The sequence below is a fragment of the Canis lupus genome, chromosome 17 (genome assembly GCF_011100685.1).
Source record: "Canis lupus familiaris isolate Mischka breed German Shepherd chromosome 17, alternate assembly UU_Cfam_GSD_1.0, whole genome shotgun sequence".
NCBI lineage: Eukaryota > Metazoa > Chordata > Mammalia > Carnivora > Canidae > Canis > Canis lupus.
The window spans coordinates 49992115-50015260 of NC_049238.1; the positions used below are offsets into that span (position 1 = coordinate 49992115).

The 23146-nt window shown below is 37.0% G+C and overlaps 1 protein-coding gene and 2 pseudogenes across 1 annotated transcript in view; 1 reads left to right on the top strand and 2 right to left on the bottom strand.

The window, feature by feature from the left end:
* ALMS1 (ALMS1 centrosome and basal body associated protein) overlaps positions 1 to 23146 on the bottom strand; it is a 215567-nt gene that overhangs the window by 185964 nt on the left and 6457 nt on the right. Inside the window, exon 2 of the mRNA XM_038561747.1 lies at positions 2455 to 2580. Within this exon, the coding sequence (XP_038417675.1) occupies positions 2455 to 2580 (126 nt within the window). The remainder of the gene's footprint in view (positions 1 to 2454; positions 2581 to 23146) is intronic.
* LOC106559891 lies at positions 15819 to 16304 on the top strand (annotated as a pseudogene).
* LOC100684409 lies at positions 17051 to 17950 on the bottom strand (annotated as a pseudogene).

The following is a 23146-nucleotide window of genomic DNA, read 5'->3' on the forward strand; positions in this document are numbered from 1 at the left end:
AGGAAAAGAAGAGCTACAGGATCTGTCTAAGGCATATTTTTTTTTTTTCACGGCGTATATTTCACAAGATAGGGACAAAAAGGAAGACAACTACGTTTGGACTATACCATAAATATATCCTCAGAGACTACCAAACTATTTAGGGATATATCCCTATAATCATTTCCTAGGACTACCATAACAAAGTTACACAAACTAGGGGGTTCAAAACAACAGAAATTTATTTTCTCACAGTCCTGGAGGCTAGAAGTCTGAGATCAAAGTGTTGGCAGGGCCATGTTCCATCCAAAGCCTCTAAAGAGAATCCTTTCCTTACCTCTTCCACCCTCTGGTAGCCCCAGACATTCCTTGGCTTGTTGCAGTAGATTGCCAATGTCTGCCTCTGTCTTGATAGGGCTGACTTCTTCCTGTGTGTGGCTCTCTCTACGCATCCTATTTTCCTCTAACGACAGCAGTCATATTGGATTAAGGGCCTACTGTACTCCAGTATGATCTCACCTAAGCTATATCTGCAATCACCCTTTTTCAAATAAGGACATATTCTAAAGTACTGGGGAATAGGACTTCAACACATCTTATGCCACACAATTCAGTCTATTGCAATCCCCCTTTCATTTAAGAGTCCCAGAGTGCTATGAATTTTCTAGTCAAGGCTTCTTTTCATTCCTTTCTCTTCATGGCAGCAAATTTCCTTTCTTCATATCTTGCATCAAATGAATAGTCACTGCAATTTAGGGGAAATTGAAGGTACCAGAAGAAACTGATAACCCAAGATCTTAGATAATCAACCCTAAATATTTAACCATTATAAATGAGGCTACATTTTTCCTCCAACAAACATATAAGCCTCTTTCCTATCTGCTCATAATTTTTCCATTTCTTCTAAATTTATGAGTATACTCTAGATCAATGGTTCTCAAAGAGTGGACCAAAGATCCTTGGCAGTCACACTCTTTCAGGAAATCTATATGGAGCTCCCTTTTCTATGTAAGTCCAGATTTTCTTCACATACTGTGATGTATCCCAAAAGACTAAATGCAGAAGCAGATATGAGAATCCAATTGTGATGGTTAATTTTATGTGTCAACTTGGCTGAGCCACCAGGTGGCCACATATTTGGGAAAATATTGTTCCATGTGTCTGTGTGTCTAGTCTAGATTAACATTTGATTAACATTCGATCCACAAAAAAAACAAAAACAAAAACACAAAAACAAAACAAAACAAAAAAAAAAACATTCGATCCACAGATTAAGTAAAGGAGATTGCCCTTTCCACTGTGGATTAAGCCTCATCCAATCCATTGAAGGCCTGAATGGAACAAAAGGCTGAGCAAAACAGAATTTACAATTTACTCTCTCTGCCTGATGGTCTTCTCCTGCCTTTAGGCTTGGATTCAGAGTAGAACTTAAACCATCAGTTCTCCTGGTTTTCAGGCCTTTGGATTCAGACTACAACTATACCATCAGCTCTCCTGGGTCTCCAGGTTCCAGATCTTAGAAATCTCAGCTAACACAAGAGCAAATTTCTTATTTTGTGTGTGTGTTGTATGTGTGTATGTGTGTGTGTGTATATATGTATAAATCTCCTACTGGTTCTGTTTTTCTGGAGAACCCTAATACGTTGTCTTTTATTAGACCTGACATTAAAGAGATATGAAAAAATGTAGAACAATGCCACTTTTCAACTAACTTTTCTGTCTTGGAAAATATTTTTTCATTTTTAAATATATTACTTATGCTACTATATAATGTGTTTGTTGGGGTTTTTTTAAAGATTTTATTCATTTGGGATCCCTGGGTGGCACAGCAGTTTGGCGCCTGCCTTTGGCCCAGGGCGCGATCCTGGAGACCTGGGATCGAATCCCACTTCGGGCTCCCCGGTGCATGGAGCCTGCTTCTCCCTCTGCCTGTATCTCTGCCTCTCTCTCTCTCTTGGTGACTATCATAAAATAAAAAAAAATTTAAAAAATTAAAAAAATATATTTTATTCATTTATTCATGAGAAACACAGAGAGAAGGAGAAAGAGAGAAAGAAAGAAAGAGGCAGAGACATAGGCAGAGGAAGAAGCAGGCTCCATGCAGGGAGCCTGACGCGGGACTCGATCTCGGAACTCCAGGATCACACCCTGAGCTAAAGGAAGACGGCAACCGCTGAGCCACCCAGGCGTCCCGGATATGTTATTTTAAAAATATCTTTAAATGTTTTAATTTCTAGTAAACTAAATATCAATAGAAATAATTCATACAAACAAAAGATGCTTAAAATAGTTTTGAAGAATGTAAAGGAGTCCTGAGACAAAAAAGAAATTGAAATGCTATTCTATATAATTAAAACTATCAAAGATCTAATAGAAAAATGGAAAATTCACCTCTTACCATTCTTCACAGCTAAATCAGAATTTCTCATGCTATTTATGAAAAGAAAAATAGTTTGCCAGTTACACAAGACATACCTGATCATTCCTACACCCCCACCAAGCTGTTTTTTCCACAAAGACCACATTAGTATCAGAAATCTGTGTTCCACTATTGCCTTGATATGATGACTCTTGCCATACATGATGTGTCAATGGGACAACCTGAAAATCAAAAGCAGATTTTTTTTTTAAGATTTCTTTATTCATGAGAAGCTGAGACACAGGCAGAAGGAGAAGCAGACTCCCTGCAGGGAGTCTGATATGGGACTCACTCCCGAGACCCTGGGACCATGATCTGAGCCAAAGGCAGAAACTCAACCAGTGAGCCACCCAGGTACCCTCACTTGGCTTTTTAAGATGATTTGTTGAAGCCAGTGGCTTAGATCTGGGAGGGAGGGTCAGGGGAGTGTGGACTTTGGTTTAACCCTTCCTGAGCCAGAGGCAGATGCTCAACCACTGAGCCATGGAGGTGCCGTGAAAAGCAGATTTAAATACAATAGTAACACAATCACTGCTACTAAACAATAAGTAAAATCTAAACTTTAACTTATATTTCTCTGTTTATAAAGCACTTTCCTATATACGTATATATGTATATAAAACATTTCAACTCCACAACCACTATCCAAATTACTACCTTCACTTAAAAAAAAAAAAAAAAAAAAAAAAACGGGCGCCAGGTGGCTCAGTAGGTTAAGCACCTGATTCTTCATTTCAGCTCAGGTCATGACCTCAGGGTTTTGAGATCAAGTCCAGTGTCAGGCTCTGTGCTCTGCATGGAGTCTATATAGGATTCTTTCTCTCTCTCTCTCCCTGTCATTGTCCCTGCTCTTCTCCCTGCTCTCATGTGTGCAAGTGCCCACTCCCGTTCTCTCCAAAAGAAACAATGAATCTTTAAAAAAAATAAAAATAAAAAAATAGAGTCTTAAGGTTATTCAGTTAGAACTCAACATATTTTCCAATAAACCATGGCAGATCCTTAACCTCCTATACCCCTACCAGTAAAAGAAGCAAGTAGAAACAAGCAAGTTATTTTAAAATCTTATTTTTTGAGACATCTAAGAAATTAGCCTTAAAAATAGGGACTAAAATCAACCCAGTGGAGGCAGTGGGAACAAACATCAGGCTTTTTGTGAAATCAGAGCAGGGCTCCCTTAACCTGTGAGTGAAAGGAGGCAATAAAAGCTGTGACTGCAGCTCAAGGCTGAAACATTGCAAATAGAAAAGATCCAAGGCAATCAAACAAAAATGACCTATGTCAAGTAACCCACTGGTTCAGGGACTGGTTCCTGAGATTTCCTCCAATATTCCTGGACAATAAAAACCAGTTTCAATATAAGAACTCTTTTTTAAAAAGCAGCCACAAGGGGCAAGGTAAAGACAACCACAAAAACACCAGATAGAGAAGGGTGCACCATAGGACAAAAAAAAAAAAAAAAAACACTCCTGCTAAAAATGATTACAAACTATATTTTTTAAAAACTTTAAAATGAGTACCTCAGATCCTCAAAGAAATAAATACACAATGTCCATAAAAAGGGAAAAAGTTATAAAGTAAAATAGGCAGTTATGAATGTCAAGGAAGATGAATGCTAACAAAATATTAATAACCACAAATGTGAATGAGCCTCTGAAGGAAACTCAAGGTCATCAGATTTTTTCCAGAATTAAAACAGATACTACACTAACAATACAAAAAAATTTTTTTACAGAATGCTTACAACAATGTGTTTTTGTTAAGACCAGCTTATTTAAAATCTACTCAATAACTATAGAGATTTCTAAGATATCAACTCTTCCAAAAGGATTTCTCTACAGGTAGAGTACCATGGTGCACACCCATCTTGCTTCAGTGGAGATTTTTAAGGGACAAAGAATAAAAAATAAAACTATTTTTGCAAATGCGTTCTGGCCATTTGAAATTCCTAAATCTGTAACAATACAGCCAATGTTCTGGCACAGTTAATCTTCTTTGTGCCCTCCAGGAAAGAAGAATGCCAACATGAATGTTCAAAATGGCTATTCACTGCAGCGAAATAATGCAGGTTGTGGAGCATGGGGTCTTGCCTTAAAGAGCTGATTCAGAACAGCTTATAAAAAGAGAGTTCAATTCATTAGGATATTTGTAGGAAACTAATGATACGTTGAGAAACTAGCACATTGAGAACTAACCCAATGTGTGAGAAAATGAACTCTCCCCTCACTTTTATCAGTTTAAAGAAAACCTAAAATTAAAACTAAATGTTAAAAGTTCTTACTTAAAAAATCCATTCCCCAGGACTTCCTTTTTTTTAAGGTTTTATTTACTTATTCATGAGGGACAGAGAGAGAGAGACAGACAGACAGACAGAGAGGCAGAGATATAGGCACAGGGAGAAGCAGGCTCCCCACAAGAAGCCCAATGCAGAATTCGATCCCAGGACCCCAGGATCATGACTTGAGCCAAAGACAGACGCTCAACCACTGAGTCACCAGGTGCCTCAGAACTTCCTATTTTTATCACCCATCTGTTTAGACATCATTGAGAAAAATCATTTCTATTACATCCTCATAAATTTGATCAACTTTCCCACTATTGCCTTTGAATATAACCCAATATTTGAAGGATTCTTTAAGATTTTATTTATTTGACACAGAGTTTCGGAAAGAGGGAGAGGGAGAGAACAAACACACACAGGGGGAATAGAAGGCAGGAGAAGCAGGCTCCCCGCTGTGCAGGGAGCCCAGTGAAGGGCTTGATCTGAGCCAAGCCCTTAAATGACTGAGCATGGAGGCACCCCTCTTGAAGCAGAAGTTTTAAGATGAATGCTTCAAAACTATGCAAGTGTCATGAACTCTTCATATGAGATTAAATGTCTTTGGTATAAATTAAAAGTTTGAAAGAGTCTTTCCCTGAGTAAGTCTGTAATATTAAAAGTTAGTAGTCTTCCAAATATGTACTGTCCATGAGAGAAACACTTTAGATCTACGGACACACACAGGCTGAAAGTAAAAGGATGGAAAAGGATATTCCATGCTAATAAAAGAGCACAGGAATAGCTGTACCAAGTTCAGACAAAACAGATTTTAAATCAAAAATTGTTATGAGACAAAGGACACGACAGAATCTTAAAAGGGTCAAATCACCAAGAAGACATAACAATTAAAAGTATTTATGCACCCAACCTCAGAGCTCCAAAATCAATGAGGCAAATTTTTAAAGACTTTGGAGGAGAAACACAGAGCAACACAGTATATTAAAAGACTTCAATACCTCACTTTCAATAATGGATAAAACCACCATACCGAAGAACAATAAGGAAATAGAGGAACTGAACAACAATACAGACCAACTGGACCTAACACATATCTATAGCACTCCACCTAAAAACAGAATATACATTTTTTTCAAGTATATATGGACCATTCTTTAGAATAGAACATGTTAGCTACAAAATGAGTCTTAACAAGCTCAAAAAGACTGAAATGCACAGTGTCTTCCTCAACCACAATGGAATAAAACTAGAAATCAACAGCACAGAAAAAAAACTGGAAATTTCCACAAATATATATAAATTAAACACTACACTCTTTTAAAAACCAATAGGTCAAACAAGAAGTTACAAGGGAAAATTAAAAAAAACTTTGACATAAATAAATATGAAGACACAAAATGCCAGAACTTATAGGATGCAACAAAGCAATGCTAAAGGAAATTTACAACTGTAAATTTACAGCTGTAAGGCATACATTTAAACAAAAGGATAATCTCAAATCAACAACCTAATTTACACCTCAAGGAACTAGAGGAACAACAAACTAAACCTAAAACAAGCAGAAGGAAAGAAATAATAAACACTGAAGCACACATAAAATACTGAACAGAGGGAAAAAATAATTAATGAAACTAAAAGTTAAGGTTTTTTTAAAGATCAAAAAAATTAGCAAACCCTAGCTGGAATAAGAAAAAAAAAGGCTCAAAATAATAAAACTAGACACAAAAAGGAAAAATTATAACCAATGGCCCAGAAATAAGGATTATAAGAGAACAGTACAAACAACTGTACACAAATAAACTGGGCAAACAAAAAAGAAATACATAAATTCCTGGAAACACATACTGAATCATGAAAGAAGAGAAAATCTGAACAAACCTGAAACAAGGAGATTAAATCAGTAATCACAAACCTCCCAACAGGGAAAAGCCAAAGACCAGATGGCTTCACTGCCATTTGTTCATCAAACATTTTAAAAAGAACGAACACCAAACTTCCTAAAACATTTCCAAAAAACTGAAGAGGAACACTTCTTGACTCATTCTGAGGCTAGCATTACCATGATATGAGACAACGACAAAGACACTGGAAACCAGAAAACTAACACCAATATCTTCAATGAACACAGAAGCAAAAATCTTCAACAAAATTAATACTAGCACACAGAATGCACAGCACATTAAAAAATTATATACCATAATCAAGTAGATTTTAAACCTAGAACACAAGGATGGTTTGACATATAAAAAATCAGTGTAATACCTCCTAGTAACAGAATTAAGGATAAACCAAGATGATTATCTCAAGTGATACAGAAAAAGCATTTGACAATGGTCATCACCCTTTCATAGTAAAAACATTCAACAAACTAGGAAAAGAAGAAAACTACCTCAACATAATAAGAACCATATATGCAAAAGCCACAGTAAACAGCATATTCAATAGTGAAAGATTGGAAGTGTTTCCTCTAAGATCAGGAACAAAATAGTGCTAGAGATTCAAACTAGAACATTTAGCAAGAAAAGGAAATACAAGGCAACCAAACTGGAAAGAAAAATGCAAAATATCTCAGTTGCAGATGATACGATCTTCAATATAAAAAAACTCCAAAGAAATAAAAAATCGTAAAAAAGAAAAGAGAAAAGAGAAAAGAAAAGAGAAAGGAAAAGGAAAAGGAAAGAAAAGAAAAAAGAAAGAAAGAAAAGAAAGAAAAGAAAAGAAAAGAAAAGAAAAAAGAACAGAAAATAAAGAAAGAAAAGAGAAAAGAAAATAAAAGAAAAGAAAGAAAGAAAAGAAAAGAAAAAAAGAAAGAAAGAAAATAAAAGAAAAGAAAAGAAAGGAAAGAAATGAAAGGAAAGGAAAGGAAAGAAGGAAAGGAAAGGAAAAGAAAAGAAAGAAAAAGAAAGAAAAGAAAAGAAAAGAAAAGAAAAGAAAAGAAAAGAAAAGAAAAGAAAAGAAAAGAAAAGAAAAGGGATTCCTGGGTGGCTCAGCAGCTAAGCGCCTGCCTTCGGCCCAGGGCGTGATTCTGGAGTCCCCGGATGGAGTCCCATATCGGGCTCCCTGCATGCAGCCTGCTTCTCCCTCTGCCTGTGCCTCTGCCCTCTCTCTCTCTCTCTCTCTCTCTCTCTCTCATGAATAAATAAAAAATCTTAAAAAGAAAAAAAAAAAACCTCCAAAGACTAGGGTGCCTGGGTGGCTCAGTAGTTGAGGGTCTGCCTTTTTGCTCAGGTCGTGATCCCAAGGTTCCTGGGACGGAGTTCCACATCAGGCTCCCTGCAGGAAGCCTGCTTCTCACTCTGCCTATGTCTCTGCCTCTCTTCCTCTCTGTCTCTCAAGATTAAATAAATCTTTTTTTAAAATTTTTATTTATTTATGATAGTCACAGAGAGAGAGAGAGAGAGAGAGAGAGAGAGAGAGGCAGAGACATAGGCAGAGGGAGAAGCAGGCTCCATGCACCTGGGAGCCCGACGTGGGATTCGATCCCGGGTCTCCAGGATTGCGCCCTGGGCCAAAGGCAGGCGCCAAACCGCTGCACCACCCAGGGATCCCAATTAAATAAATCTTAAGGAAAAAAAAAGCTCCAAAGATTATACACACATATGTGCGCACACAAACTGTTAGAATAAGTGAATTCAGCAAAGTAGCTGACTAGATACAAAGTCAACACACAAATACCAATTGCATTTCTATACACAGTAAACAATGTGAAAAGAAATTACAAAAACAATTCCACTTAAAATAGCATCAAAAAGAATCAAATATTAAGGAAGGAACCAAAAAGGTGAAAAACTTACACAATGAAAACTAGTTTACCCAAAACCACACACAAAAAGTAACCAAAAATGGATCAAAACCCTAAATGAAAGACCTAAAACAATATAACTCTTACAAGACAACATGGAAAAAAAGCTTCATGACGCTGATTGAGAATCCAAATTGGTGTTATTTTCTGGTATAACACCTATGGTACATGTTAACAGAAGAAAAACAAACTGGACTTCGTGAAAATTTAAAAAAAAATAATTGTGCATCAAAAGACACTATCATAGTACACAGTAAAAAGACAACCCACAGAATGGGAGAAAAAAATTGCAAGGTATATATCTGATAAAAGAGTCATAGCCAGAATATATGATAACTATTACAACTCAATAATAAAAAGTAAAATAACCCAATTAAAAAATGGGCAAAGGGGATCCCTGGGTGGCGCAGCGGTTTGGCGCCTGCCTTTGGCCCAGGGTGCGATCCTGGAGACCCGGGATCGAATCCCACATCGGGCTCCCAGTGCATGGATCCTGCTTCTCCCTCTGCCTCTCTCTCTCTCTGTGTGACTATCATAAATAAATTAAAAAAAAAAAAATGGGCAAAGGATCTGAATACACTTTACCAAAGAAAATGTACAAATAGCCAATAATCACATGAAAAGATGCTCAACATCACTAAACATTAGGGAAGTGCAAATCAAAACACAATGAGATAACATCTCACACCCATTAGGGTAGCCACTATAAAAAAATAAAAAAATAAAAAAACCCGAGGGCAGCCCCAGTGGCCCAGCAGTTTAGTGCCACCTTCAGCCCAGGGCATGATCCTGGAGACCCAGGTTTGAGTCCCATGTCAGGCTCCCTGCGTGGAGCCTGCTTCTCCCTCTGCCTGTGTCTCTGCCACTCTCTCTCTCTCTGTCTCTCGTGAATAAATAAATAAAATCTTAAAACAAAACAATCACTGTTAAGGATGTGGTGACATTCAAATTCTTAAGCACTGCTGATGGGAATACAAAAGGTAAAGCCACTGTGGAAAACAGCATGGTAGTTCCTCAAAAAATTAAAAAAAAAGAAAAAATTACCATAGGATCCAGCAATTCCACTTCTGGGTATATACCCAAAAGAACTAACAGCAGGGTCCTAAAGAAATATTTGTACACCCATGTTCACAGCAGCATATTCACAATAAATAAAAATCTTTAAAAAAAAATGCTAACTGAAATAAGCCAGTCATAAAATGCCTCACACTGTGAGAGTCCACTTAAATGAGGTACCTAAAGTAATCAAATTCACAGAAACATGAAGTAGAATGGTGGTTGCCATAGGCTGGGATGAGGAAGAATGGGAAGTTGTGTTTAACAGGCACAAAGTTTCAGTTTTGCAAGATAAAAAGAACTCTGAAAATTGGTTGTACAACAACGTTAACACAGTTTTAACATTATTGAATCCCACACTTAAAAATAGTTAAGATTGGGACGCCTGGGTGGCTCAGCAGTTGAGCCTTTGGCTCAGGGTGTGATCCCAGAGTCCCAGGATTGATCCTGCATCGGGCTTCCTGCATGAAGCCTGTTTCTCCCTCTCCCTCTGCCTATGCCTCTGTCTGTCTGTCTCTCTCTCTGTCTCACATGAATAAATAAATAAAATCTTTAAAAAAAAATGGGTAAGATGAAGGGCATCTGGATAGCTCAGTCTGTTAAGCATCTGCCTTTTAGCTCAGGTCATGATCTCAAAGTCCTGGGATTGAACTCCATTGGGCTCCCTGCTCAGCAGGGAGTCGGCTTCTCCTCCTTTGCTCTTCCCCCCTGCTCATGCGCACTCTCTCTCAAATAATTAACCTAAAAAAAATGGTTAAGATGGTAAATTTTATATATGTGTTTTGTTACAATTAACCTAAAAAAATTAAGCCCCAGATAAATTAAACAGAAGATTTGTTGATCACAAATCAGTTTTACAGAAAATACTAAAGGAAGTTCTTCAGGATAAAAGCAAGTGACACCATGAGTAATTCAAATTTATGGAAAACATCAAAAAGCCAATTAAAGCAATTTTGCAGGTAATTGCAAAAGACAATATAACTGCATATTTCTTCTCTTTTTTTTCCTTTCACTGATTTAAAAAGCTTGTATGAAACAATATATATGTAATTGTATCATTGGGTCTATAATATAGAAATATATTTGATAATGACAGCACAGAAGAGATAATAGGAAGAGTCATAATGGAGTAAGGAAATTACACCACATACTACCTCAAAAAAAAGGGAAGAAATGAAAAGTAGAAGATAGGGAAAATAAAAAGGTCAATAAAACAATCTCTACAAATATATAATTGTTATTCTCCATTCTGCCAGATTCTTCAAAAAAACCTAAGATTTTATAAAGTTTTAACTAAAACAATGCATTGTTGAGTATGTAACATATACTGACCTGTGCCTAACATTAATAGCATTAAAAAGGGGATAGGGGATGGATTTATATGGGCATAAAGTTTCTCTATATGACACTGCACTAACTCCTAATAAATCTGAAGCAGATTCTGATAAGTTAATATGTGTATTGTAAGCCCTAATAATAACAAGAATTATAATTTTAAAGATCAGAATAAAATGGTATGAGAAAATAATCTACTTAATACAAAAGGTGGCAATGTAAGCACTAAAGGCATAAAAGAGACACGAGACATATAGAAAATAAAAAGTTAAATGGAAATGAATCCAAACATATCAATAACACTAACTATGAATGAACTAAATAATCCAATCAAAGGCATATGTTGTGTTAAACTGCATGAAAAAAAAAAAAAAGATTTCTGGGTGGCCCTGGTGGCTCAGCGGTTTAGCGCCGCCTTCAGCCCAGGGCGTGATCCTGGAGACTCGGAACTGAGTCCTGGGTCGGACTCCCTCCCCGTGTCTCTGCCTCTCTCTCTGTCCCTCATGAATAAATAATCTTTTAAAAAAATTAAAGGACAGATAAAAAAATATTTACTATGCAAACAATCCTAAAAGAGGTAGAGTGGGGATCCCCGGGTGGCGCAGCGGTTTGGCGCCTGCCTTTGACCCAGGGCACGATCCTGGAGACCCGGGATCGAATCCCACATCAGGCTCCCGGTGCATGGAGCCTGCTTCTCCCTCTGCCTGTGTCTCTGCCTCTCTCTCTCTCTCTCTCTCTGTGACTATCATAAATAAATAAATTTTTTAAAAAATTAAAAAAAAAAGAGGTAGGGTGGCTACAGTAATATCAATATGAAACATATTAAAACATAATAATAAAATATCTAAGGATAAATCTAACCAAGAAGGTAAAAGACTTGGTACTCTGAAAATTATAAAACACTGATGAAAGAAATTGAAGACAAGAGGGACGCCTAGGTGGCTCAGCAGTTGAGTGTCTTGCCTTTGGCCCAGGGCATGACCCTGGAGTTTTGGGATTGAGTTCCACATCAGGCTCCCTGCACGGAACCTGCTTGGTCCTCTGCCTGTGTCTCTGCCTCTCTCTCTGTGTCCCTCACAAATAAACAAAATCTAGAAAGAGAAGGAAGGAAGGAAGGAAGGAAGGAAGGAAGGAAGGAAGGAAGGAAGGAAGGAAGGAAGGAAGGAAGGAAGGAAAAGAGAAGAGAAGAGAAGAGAAGAGAAGAGAAGAGAAGAGAAGAGAAGAGAAGAGAAGAGAAGAGAAGAGAGAAATTGAAGACAACATAAGTGGAAAGATATTCCATGTTCATGGATTCTAAGAACCAATATTGTTAAAATGTCCATAATCCCTAAAGCAATCTACAGATTTAATCCAATCCCTATCAAAATACCAGCAACATTTTTCACAGAACTAAAATAAATCATTTTTTTAAAGATTTTATTTATTTATTCATGAGAGAGAGAGAGAGAGATGGAGAGAGAGAGAGAGAGGCAGAGACACAAGCAGAGAGAGAAGCAGGCTCCATCCAGGGAGCCTGATGTGGGACTCGATCCCAGGACTCCAGGATCACACCCCGGGCCAACGGCAGACACTAAACCTCAAGCTGAGCCACCCAGGGATCCCCTAAAATAAATAATCCTAAAATTTGTATGGAACCACAAAAGACCCCTAATAACCAAAGTAATTTGAAAAAAAGAAAAACTGGAGGTATCAGAATCCCAGATTTCAAGATATACTGGCAAAGCTACAATAATCAAAACAGTATGGTACTGGCACCAAAAAATACACATAGATCAAGGGAAAAAAAAAAGAGAACGCCCAGAAATAATATTAATAATATAAATTGAGGGGATCCCTGGGTGGCTCAGTGGTTTGGCACCTGTCTTTGGCCCAGGGCGCGATCCTAGAGTACCAGGATCGAGTCCCACATCAGGCTCCCGGGATGGAGCCTGCTTCTCCCTCCTCCTGTCTCTGCCTCTCTCTCTCTCTCTCTCTATCATAAATAAATAAATAAATAAATAAATAAATAAATAAATAAATAAATAAATCTTACTGCCATTAGGGAACTGAAATGAAGGGCAAACCACAGTCCTAAATATGGGAGAAACAGAGAAGCAAATATGGAGAATTACAATTTATTGGAGCCAAATCCAAGGAGTAGATACCCCCACATGGCAAACAGTACTAGTGTAGAAAAACCTAAATTGTTATTGACAACTTGCTAGAGGTTCAGGGTGAACAACCTGAGATTTAAAACCCATGAGTTTTACCCCAGGATCTGTACCAGGTTCCCATAGTTAAAAATCAAAGAAAAATCTCCTGCTTCTGACAGGGGCAGGGGATAAGTACCCATTCTGAAATGTACTCAGAGCATTCTGTTCTTAATAAGACCTGCCCTCAAAAAAACTATTTTACCAAAGCCTACCCCACTTGGGTTTTGCCAGAGACTAGGAGACCTAGGGGAAGGAAAGTAATTACTTCAGCTTCTTCTAGCCTTCAACAAGGGCATAAAGAAATACCCAACTCCATCCCCCTTTTAGCTTTCCTGTCTCACTTCAGAGAAAGACAATGAAAACCTCAGTAAAAATCACAGTCCAGGGCGGGGGGCGGGGGGGACCCTGAAACCTAATATTAGGCCTATAGAACACTTCCTTCCCCACCTCACTCACATTTTCCTGCATCAATAGGGCTCCTAATAATAATAGGGGAATATAACTGAAAGTACATCTCAGGCCTTATTTAAGAATAAATTCTAGGGTGCCTGGGTGGCTCAGGTCATGATCTCAGGGTCCTAGGATTGAGCCCCACATCAGGCTCCCTGCTTAGCAGAGAGTCTACTGCTCTCTCTCCCTCTGACACTCTTCCCCACTGTGCTCTCTCTCCATCTCAAATAAATAAATAAAATCTTAAAAAAAAAAAAAAAGAATAAATCCTTAGAGAAACCCAAAGATGACAGAGGAGACAAAAACAAGGTCACCAAAGGAAATTTTAGCCCAGGACACGTAAAGCTACACCAAAAAGTAAACACAACCCCACTCTAGCCAGGTAAATATAAAACTTCACACTACAGGCTTAGATACTTCAGTTCGTATTCAGATCGCATTCACTTTAAATATGTGACTTTGAAAAAAAATTAAAAGACATACTAAAAGACAAAAACAGTTTGATGGGACAGAGCAGGCAACAGAACTTGACTCGGATATGGCAGAGATGTTGAAATTTCAGTTTGGGAAGATAAAACAATTCTGGAGATGGATGATGGCAATGGTTACACAACAAATGTGTAATACCACTTAAGAATGGTTAAAATGGTAAATTTTATGTTATGTATATTTTACCACAATAAAAAAAAAAAGTCAAGGAGAAAAGAAGAAATGAGCTATCAAACTGTAAAAAGACATGGAGGAAACTTAAATGCATAAGTGAAAGAAGTCATTCTGAAAAGGCTACATACTGTTTGATTCTAACTACGTGTACAATACTGTAATAATGGATATATGACATTATACATTTGTCAAAATCCGTAGGATAGATCAAGAGTGAACCTCAACATAAACTATGGACTTTAATTAAAAATAATGTATCGGGGCAGCCCGGGTGGCTCAGCGGTTTAGCGCTGCCTTCAGCCCAGGGTGTGATCCTGGAGACCCGGATCGGGTCCCACGTCGGGCTCCCTGCATGGAGCCTGCTTCTGCCTGTGTCTCTGCCTCTCTCTCTGCATTTCTCATGAATAAATAAAATATTAAATAATAATAATAATAATAATGTATCAGTACTGGCTTACTAATTGTCACAAACCCACAATAGTGCAAGATGTTAATAATAGGAAAAATGGAGAGGGGTAATGTATAGGAATTCTGTACTTTCTGCTTAATTTTTCTGTAACAAAACTGCTCCCAAATAGTCTACTTTAAAAAAAGGATAGCCATCTTGCCAACAGACCAACAAGCAACTATAAGATGTGAATGCTCCCATAAACAAACTAGATCTACAAATATAATAGAACATTTCCCGCCCAGAGCCCAGAATATGCATTCCTCTCTAGCATCCATGGAACATTCTCCAGGAGAGACTATATGTTAGGCCATAAACCAAGCCTTGAAATTTTTAAATAATTCAAAATATAAAAAGTTTATTCTCCAAATAAAATAAAGGCAGAAATCGGTAACAGAAGGAAATTGAGTAAATTCACAAATGGGAGGAAATTAAGCAACAAACTCTTAAATAACCAATGGGTCAAAAAAAGAAATCACAAGAATTTTCAAGTATTTTGAGATGGTAACAAAAATACTACATACTAAAACTATGGATTGAAGCCAACGCAGTGCTTACAGGGAAATTTATAGCTACAAATGTGTACATTACAAATATAACAAAGATCTCAAGTAAAAGTCTACCCATGCAACATAAACTAAAAAAAAGGAAACTAAACCCAAAGAAAACAGAAGGAAGAAAATAAGACTAAAACAGAAATAAATGAAATAGAGAACAGTGAAAAATCAACGAAACTAAAAATTAGATCTTTGAAAATATCACCAAAATTAAAAATCCTTTAGCCAGACTTGCCAAGAAAAAATGACAGTACTCATTTTACTTAAAATCAGAAATTAAAGAGGGAACTTCATTACCAATCTTATAGAAATACGAATAGCAACTTAAAAAAAAAGAAAAAGAAAAATACGAATAGCTATAAGGAAATACTGTGAAAAGCCATATGTTAAGAAAGTTGATAACCTGGAAGAAATGAAAACACAAATTACTGAAAACTCAAGAAGAAACAGAAAGGGGCATCTGGGGTGGCTCTGTTAGTTAAGCGTCTGCCTTCGGCTTAGATCATGTTCCCAGGGTCCTGAGATCAATCCTGTATGGCTTTTCCCTTTCCCTCTGCCCCCTGCCCCCACTCATGCTCTCATTCTTTGACTCTCTCTTAAATAAAATAAAAAATATTTTTAAAAAGAAGAAGGACAGAGTGGCCAACGGCCTGCAGAGCAACATGCCTAAGTTTTACTGTGACTACTGCGACACATACCTCACCCATGACTCTCCATCTGTGAGAAAGACACACTGCAGTGGTAGGAAACACAAAGGGAATGTGAAAGACTACTATCAGAAATGGATGGAAGAGTAGGCTCAGAGCCTGATCGACAAAACAACCGCTGCATTTCAACAAGGAAAGATATCTCCTACTCCATTCTCTGCTCCTCCTCCTGCAGGGGCAATGATCCCACCTCCCCCCAGTCTCCCAGGTCCTCCTCGCCCTGGTATGATGCCAGCCCCACCCCATGATGCCAATGATGGGCCCGCCTCCTCCTGGGATGATGCCAGTGGGACCTGCTCCTGGAATGAGGCCACCTATGGGAGGCCACATGCCAATGATGCCTGGGCCCCCAATGATGAGACCTCCTGCTCATCCCATGATGATGCCCACTTGGCCAAGAATGACTCGACCAGACAGATAAGGAGAGACAGAAAGCTCTTTATATTCATTTTATATTACTTGTTCCACTTCACCAGAAGATCATGGTGCTGTGACTCTGGCTGTTTTCTAACAGCATAAGGAAGATTTGCTTCCCCTTCCTATCAAAGAGAGAATAGCTTTTGCAGGGGAGTAGTGGGACAAACAAACAACAACAACAAAAAAAAAGGCAATTTTCATTTGTATTGCGAAATGTGAAAATAGAATTGTCAACTGTTTAAGTTAAAAAATAATAAAAATAAAAAAATAGAAGAAGAAGAAATAGACCATCAGAAGAGACATATAGCAAGGAAAGAGAATCAATTAGTAACTAAAATATCCCCCCCAAAAAAAATAATAAAATATTTTCCCAAAAGAAAAGCCCAGACTTATATGGTATAGTCTACCAAAGAGTCAAAAAATTCTTAATGCCAATCCTTCATAAACAGAAGGAACAGGTTTTTGTTTTTTTACTTATAACTGCAGAACATTTTAATTCCAAAGAGCTTTAATACACGAAAAGCCCCATAGTTTCCAAATGCCCATCAAAGAGGGAATGAATTATCAGGCCCATCAGAGCTGGGGAAAAAATTTTTAAAGGGGGTGGAGGGATGAAGGCTGACAACCATTCTCTTTCAAAAAGATAAACACTGCATCCTCAGATAACCGCTCAGAATGTTACTTGATATGAATAGGCAAGAGGGTAATAACTGTCCATGTTTGCCTTATATACTGTATTGAGCAATTAAATGCCAACTGAAATATTCAAGAATGACTTGCTGAAACATTGAAAAAATGAAAGACTTCATCCTTGTCATAGACGGCCACTTCCGTGGAACATTCGGTGCACATAACCGGGTGATAGATTTCTTCTGCTTGTGCCTCTGTCTGCTCTGCAGCGTCTTCGTGGTTAGACCTCATCTTCTTATGGCCTTGCCTTTTCTTCCTGTTCTCTGGGATTTTGTATCTTAGAACCTCCTCTTTGTTGACAGAACAATTCATCACAAACATTGCTCTATACTGAGTTTTGTATGATTCATGCCTTCGGCAATCAAGACATAGTGTGGTCATGCAGGTAGGGCAATTCAAGACAGCATCACTATTTGGAACAGGCTGCTGTTATTGATATGGTCTCTGTATTCCAAAACCATGGAAGCCTCTTCTTTGTGCATCAACCCAGGCCTGATCTCTGTTATCTTTTTCAGGATCATATAATAACTCATCGTTTGTTGGAATCCTGTGTCGTTTTTTTCTTTTTCTTCTCGGTTACCTGTATTGTTTTGTTTTCATCTTCAGAATCAGAATCAAAATATATATCATCATAGTACTTTGTCAGAGCTGTCCCAACTTTTCCAGTTCCTGAGGAAGACCCTGTTTCCAGAGAGGATAACTTGTCCTCCATTGTTTTTATGGTGGAATTTAATTCAGCTTCCATTTCTTTTTCAAATTCATCTTCACTTGATGATTTACTTTCTCCAGTAAGACATTCTCTGATGAGTTTTCTTTTTTGGTCAGGAGTTCCATGTAAAAGCACATCCACTTCATCTTCAGAACTGCTCAAAGCAGGTTCCTCGTCGCTAGGCTCTTCCACTGAGTAGGGGTCGTACTCATCCTGGAGCCGGCTCATGGTGACCTACACCCTCGGACGCCTGACTACAAGCATCCACACAGCAGCTGTTTACGCCACAGGTCAGAAGGAACAGTTTCAACTCGTTTTATGAAGTCGGTATTACCTGGATACTAAGCCAGTCAAAAAACATCACAAAAACTATAGACCATTATCTTGAGACTATAGATGCAAATATTCTTTTTAAAAATATTAATTAGTATATATATATATACACACACTAATGAAAATATTAGGCAAATTAGTGTGTGTGTATATATATGTGTGTGTATATATATGTGTATATAGATATATATACATATATATGTTCTTATATCCTACAACATATAAAATATTTATACACCAAGATGAATTAAATTATCTCCAGAATGCACGCTTGGCTTAACATCCTAATATCAATACACCAAATAATAGAATAATTTAACAAAATCTAATACCTTTTCATGATAAACAATACTCCACAAACTAGGAATAGAAGGAAATTTCATCAATCTGATAAAGGCACCTATGAAAAACCTACAAGTAATATCTACTTTCAGTTAAAAAACTGGATGCTTTCCCCTAAGATCAGGAATAAGACAAGGATATCCATTTTCACCAATTCTATTCAACACTATACTGGAAATTCTATCCAAGGAAATTAGACAAGAAAAAATAAATAAAAAGCATTCAGATTTGGAAAGAATGAAACCGAAAAAAAAAAAAAAAAAAAGGAAAGAATGAAACCATATTTGACCACATTTGACATGGTCTTTTATGTAGAAAATCCTACAAAGTCCACTAACAATCTATTAGAACTAATAAACGAGTTCAGCAAAATTGCAGGTGACAAGATGAACATACAAAAATAAACTGTCAAAAAAAAAAATCAATTGTCTTTTTATACACTTGTAATGAACAATCCCAAAATGAAATTCAAAAAAACTACTTACAACAGCACCAAAAAAAAATAAATAAAATATTTAGAATAATTTAAGAAAAAAAGTATCAAACTTATACCCTGAAAAGTACAAAACAGTTTTGAATATATTTGCAAAAGATCTAAAAAATGGAAAGATATCCTATGTTCATGGATCAGAAGCTCTAGCATTGCTAAGATGGCAATATTCTCAAACTGATCTACAGATTCAATGCAATTTCTATCAAAACACCAGCTGGCTTCTTTGTTGAAACTGACAAGCTGAACCTAAAATTCATATAGAATTGCAAGGGATCCAGAATAGCCAAAAAAATCTTGAAAAAGAAGAGCAAAGTTGGAGGACTCACACATCCTCATTTGAAAGCTTCCTACTAAGCAATGGTAATCAAAAAAGTGTAGGATGGTATAAATTTGGACATATGGAACAATAGAATAGAACTGAGAGTCCAGAAATTAACCCATATATCAATGGTCAACTGATTTTCAACAAGAGTGCTAAGACCATTCAATTGAAAAGAATAGCCTTCTCAACAAATGGTGCTGGGACAACTGAGTAGCCACATACAAAAGAATGAGGTTGAACACCACATGCAAAAATAACTCAAAATTGGGCAGCCCGGGTGGCTCAGTGGTTTAGCGCTGCCTTCAGCCCAGAGCGTGATCCTGGAGACCCAGGATCGAGTCCCACATCCGGCTCCCTGCAGGGAGCCTGCTTCTCCCTCTGCCTGTGCCTCTGTCTCTCTCTGTGTGTCTCTCATGAATAAATAAATAAAATATTTTTTAAAAAGAATGTGAAAGAATCCACAGACTGTGAGAAAATATTGCAAATCAGACATCTTATACGGGAATTTTAAATTCACATTGTGGAAAATATGAAGACTGTATAAAGAATTCTTACTCAACAGTAAATAGACAAATGACTGAAATAAAAATGAGCAAAGAGTCTGAATGGATATTTTGCCAAAGATATGCAAATGGCCAATAAACACAAGAAAAGATGCACAATATCATAAGCCATCAGGGAAATGCAAATCAAAACCACAATGATATATTTATCATGTCACATCCACCAGGATGGCTACAATCAAAAAGTCAGCTAATAATGGGGCACCTAGATGGCACAGTAGGTTAAGTGTGTGCCTTCAGCTCAGGTCATGACCTTTGGGGTCTTGGGATTGGCCCCACCTCAGGTTTCCTGCTCAGTAGGGAGTCTGATTCTCCCTCTCCCTCTGCCTCTCCCACACCTACCTGCACCCTGCTCGTGCTCTCTCTCAAATAAATAAAACCTTAAAATTTTTTCAGATAATAATAAGTGCTCACAAAGATATAGAGAGACTGGAACTTTCATACACTGGTTGTAAGAATGTAAAATAGTGCAGCTGTTTTGGGAAACAGTCTGGCAGTTCCTCAAAGGTTAAACATGGAATTACTACATGTCCAGCAATTCTACTTCTAGACATATACCCAATAGAAATGAAAACATGTCCAAACAAGAACTTGTACACAAATGTTTACAGTAACATTATTCATAATAGCCAAAAGGTAGAAAAAAGAACAAATATTCATCAACTGATGAATGAATAAATACAATATATCCATAAAAAGGAATCTTATTCAGCCACAAAAAGGAATGAAGTATTAATGCATGCTATATACATGGATGTTTCCTGAAAACATTGTGCTAAGTGAAAGAAGCTAGTCACAAAAGACATGTTCTATTACTCCTTTTATATTCAATGCCCAGAACATGCCAATCTAAAGAGAGAAAAAAGTAGATTCAAAGCTGATTAGAGGAATAGAAGATTGGAGGGCAAAGGGGTGATAAAACTAAAATGTACAGGGTTTGGGGGGAATTTTGAGATGACAAAAATGTTGTAAAGTTGACAGTAATGTTGGTTGAACATATCTATTAATATACCGAAAATCACTGAATTATATACTTTAAGGATGATATATGTATTAATCTCAATAAATCTGTTGGAAATGTTTTTTAAAAAGCCAATTAAGCATTTAAACAAAGCATTCAAGTAAAATAAAAATAAATCTAGGGAAATAGTAAAAAATGAAAACTGGGCGCCTCGGTGTCTCAGCGGTTGAGTGTCTGCCTTTGGCTCAGGTCATGATCCTGGGGTCCCCTAATCAAGTCCCCCTTTGGGCCCCCAGCAGGGAGCCTGCTTCTCCTTCTGCCTGTGTCTCTGCCTCTCTCTTCTCTCTCTCTCTCTCTCAGTGTCTCTCATGAATAAATAAAATCTTGTAAAAAAGAAAAAAAAAGGAAATAACTACAGATTCAAAGGAAAAAGAATATTGTGTAGCATTTCATTATAATCAACAAGAAATTCTTGCTAAATAATTTTCTAAGAAATCATAAGTTACCAAAATTAAACAAGAAAAGTGAGTCTGTATAAACCAAAACCCTAAAAGGAATCTAAAGGCAAAGTAGTTTCACTAGTGATTATTTTTCAAACATGCAAGAAAAATTATTTTATTACTTCAACTGATTCAGGAAAGAAAAATAAAAATCTTTCCAGTGCTTTGTACGAAAATGATATAATATTAATGCTACATTTGATAAAGACAGGTTAAAAAAATAATTTAACCTTAAAACTATAATAATTTATAAAATACCTGCAAATAAAATCCAGCAATTCCTTGAGAGAAAAACTGTAACATAGTTTTTTATTCTAGGAAAACAAGGATTAACATTAAGAATAAAATATGTATCAAAAACATAAATTATACACTGTAGACAAATTTGGAGATGGGAGCAGAAAGGTGAAGAAGGGGCTCAGGCCCTGTTCTTTTCTACCATGAAATGATAACCTGATGGGAGAGTCTGAACATCCAAAAGGGCTAGAGGATAAAAGAGTGAAGATGTAGAAGAAGCTAAAGGAGGAAACATACATAGATTTCCAAACGCTGTTGATGACCTACTTAAAAGTTGGAGACCAAGAATTTCTGGTGATAGCAAGCCATGTAGCCAAATCATTTTCCCTAGCACAGCTCAGAAATTTAAATTTAGGAATTACAAGGAGAGGTGTTTGAAACGATCCATGTTGAATGGTCTATTGGACCAGCATTAAGGCCAACACAGTAAAGACTGTGAACCACTTACTTCCTGAACTCTTAAAAAGACTTGGTTTTAAGGCTGGGCGGGAACATTTCACTCTGAACTTAATTAACACAGTCCCATGCCTTAGCTAAGTATCAGAACAGGACTACGAACTTAATTGCTACTTTATACATTACCATTAGTACATCCTTATGATCTAGTAAGAGATACATGAGTGAATGAGTGAAGCAAATTTTTACTATTTTGTCATTTAACCTGAGACTAGACTGAATGAAATTAATATTTCCTATCATTTGGACTCATCTTTTTAATACACTCATTAAATACTACACAACAAACTCATCTTCAAATAGTACAGTTGGTTAAGCAGTGGAATGACTCTTGGTTTCAGCTCAAGTGATGATCTCAGGATTCTAAGATCAAGCCCTGGGTCAGGCTCCAAAGTCAGCATGGAAACTGCTTAAAACTCTCCCTCTCCTTCTGCCCTTCCTCTCTAATTGCACATGCACTCTCTCTCTCTCTAATGAATAGATAAATCTTTTTTAAAATAAGATTTTATAGTTCATAAATGTCTAGCAAGTCACATGTTAAAGTTTCCCCTTCAAATATTTTCCAATTTATGCCAATAAATTTTAAAGTCAGTGAGCAAAAGGAAAAAAAAATCTTAATACTCTTTATATCATCTTAAAACTACCTTAAAAAAACCTACCTTTAATACAAAACATCATCTAGACTTTCATATATTCTCCAAGATAAACAGGAAAATATCAAAACATCGGATTTCTCTAGAAAGAAAGAAAGCAAGCAAGCAAGCGAGCGAACCACACACTTCTGCAGGAAAAACAATGAGCTCTAAGAAGCAAGGTTTTTATTACACATAGATCACTGTTAAACAGAATAATACAGAGACAAACCATGAGAGACTCTTAATCATAGGAAACAGAGTTGCTGGAAGGGAAGGCGGTAGGAGGATAGAGTAACTTAACTGGGTGATGGACATTAAGGAGGGCACATGATGTAATGAGTACTGGGTGTTATATAAGACTGATGAATCATGAAATTCTACTCCTGAAACTAATAATACACTATATGTTAATTTAACTTAAATAAATTTTTTAAAAAATAATAAACTAATTTTATTTGATCATTTGTCTTGAATTGTTCCTTCTTTATATTGCTGTATTTTAGGGTCAAAGATCAATTAGGCAAAATTATGGTGTTTTCCCACAG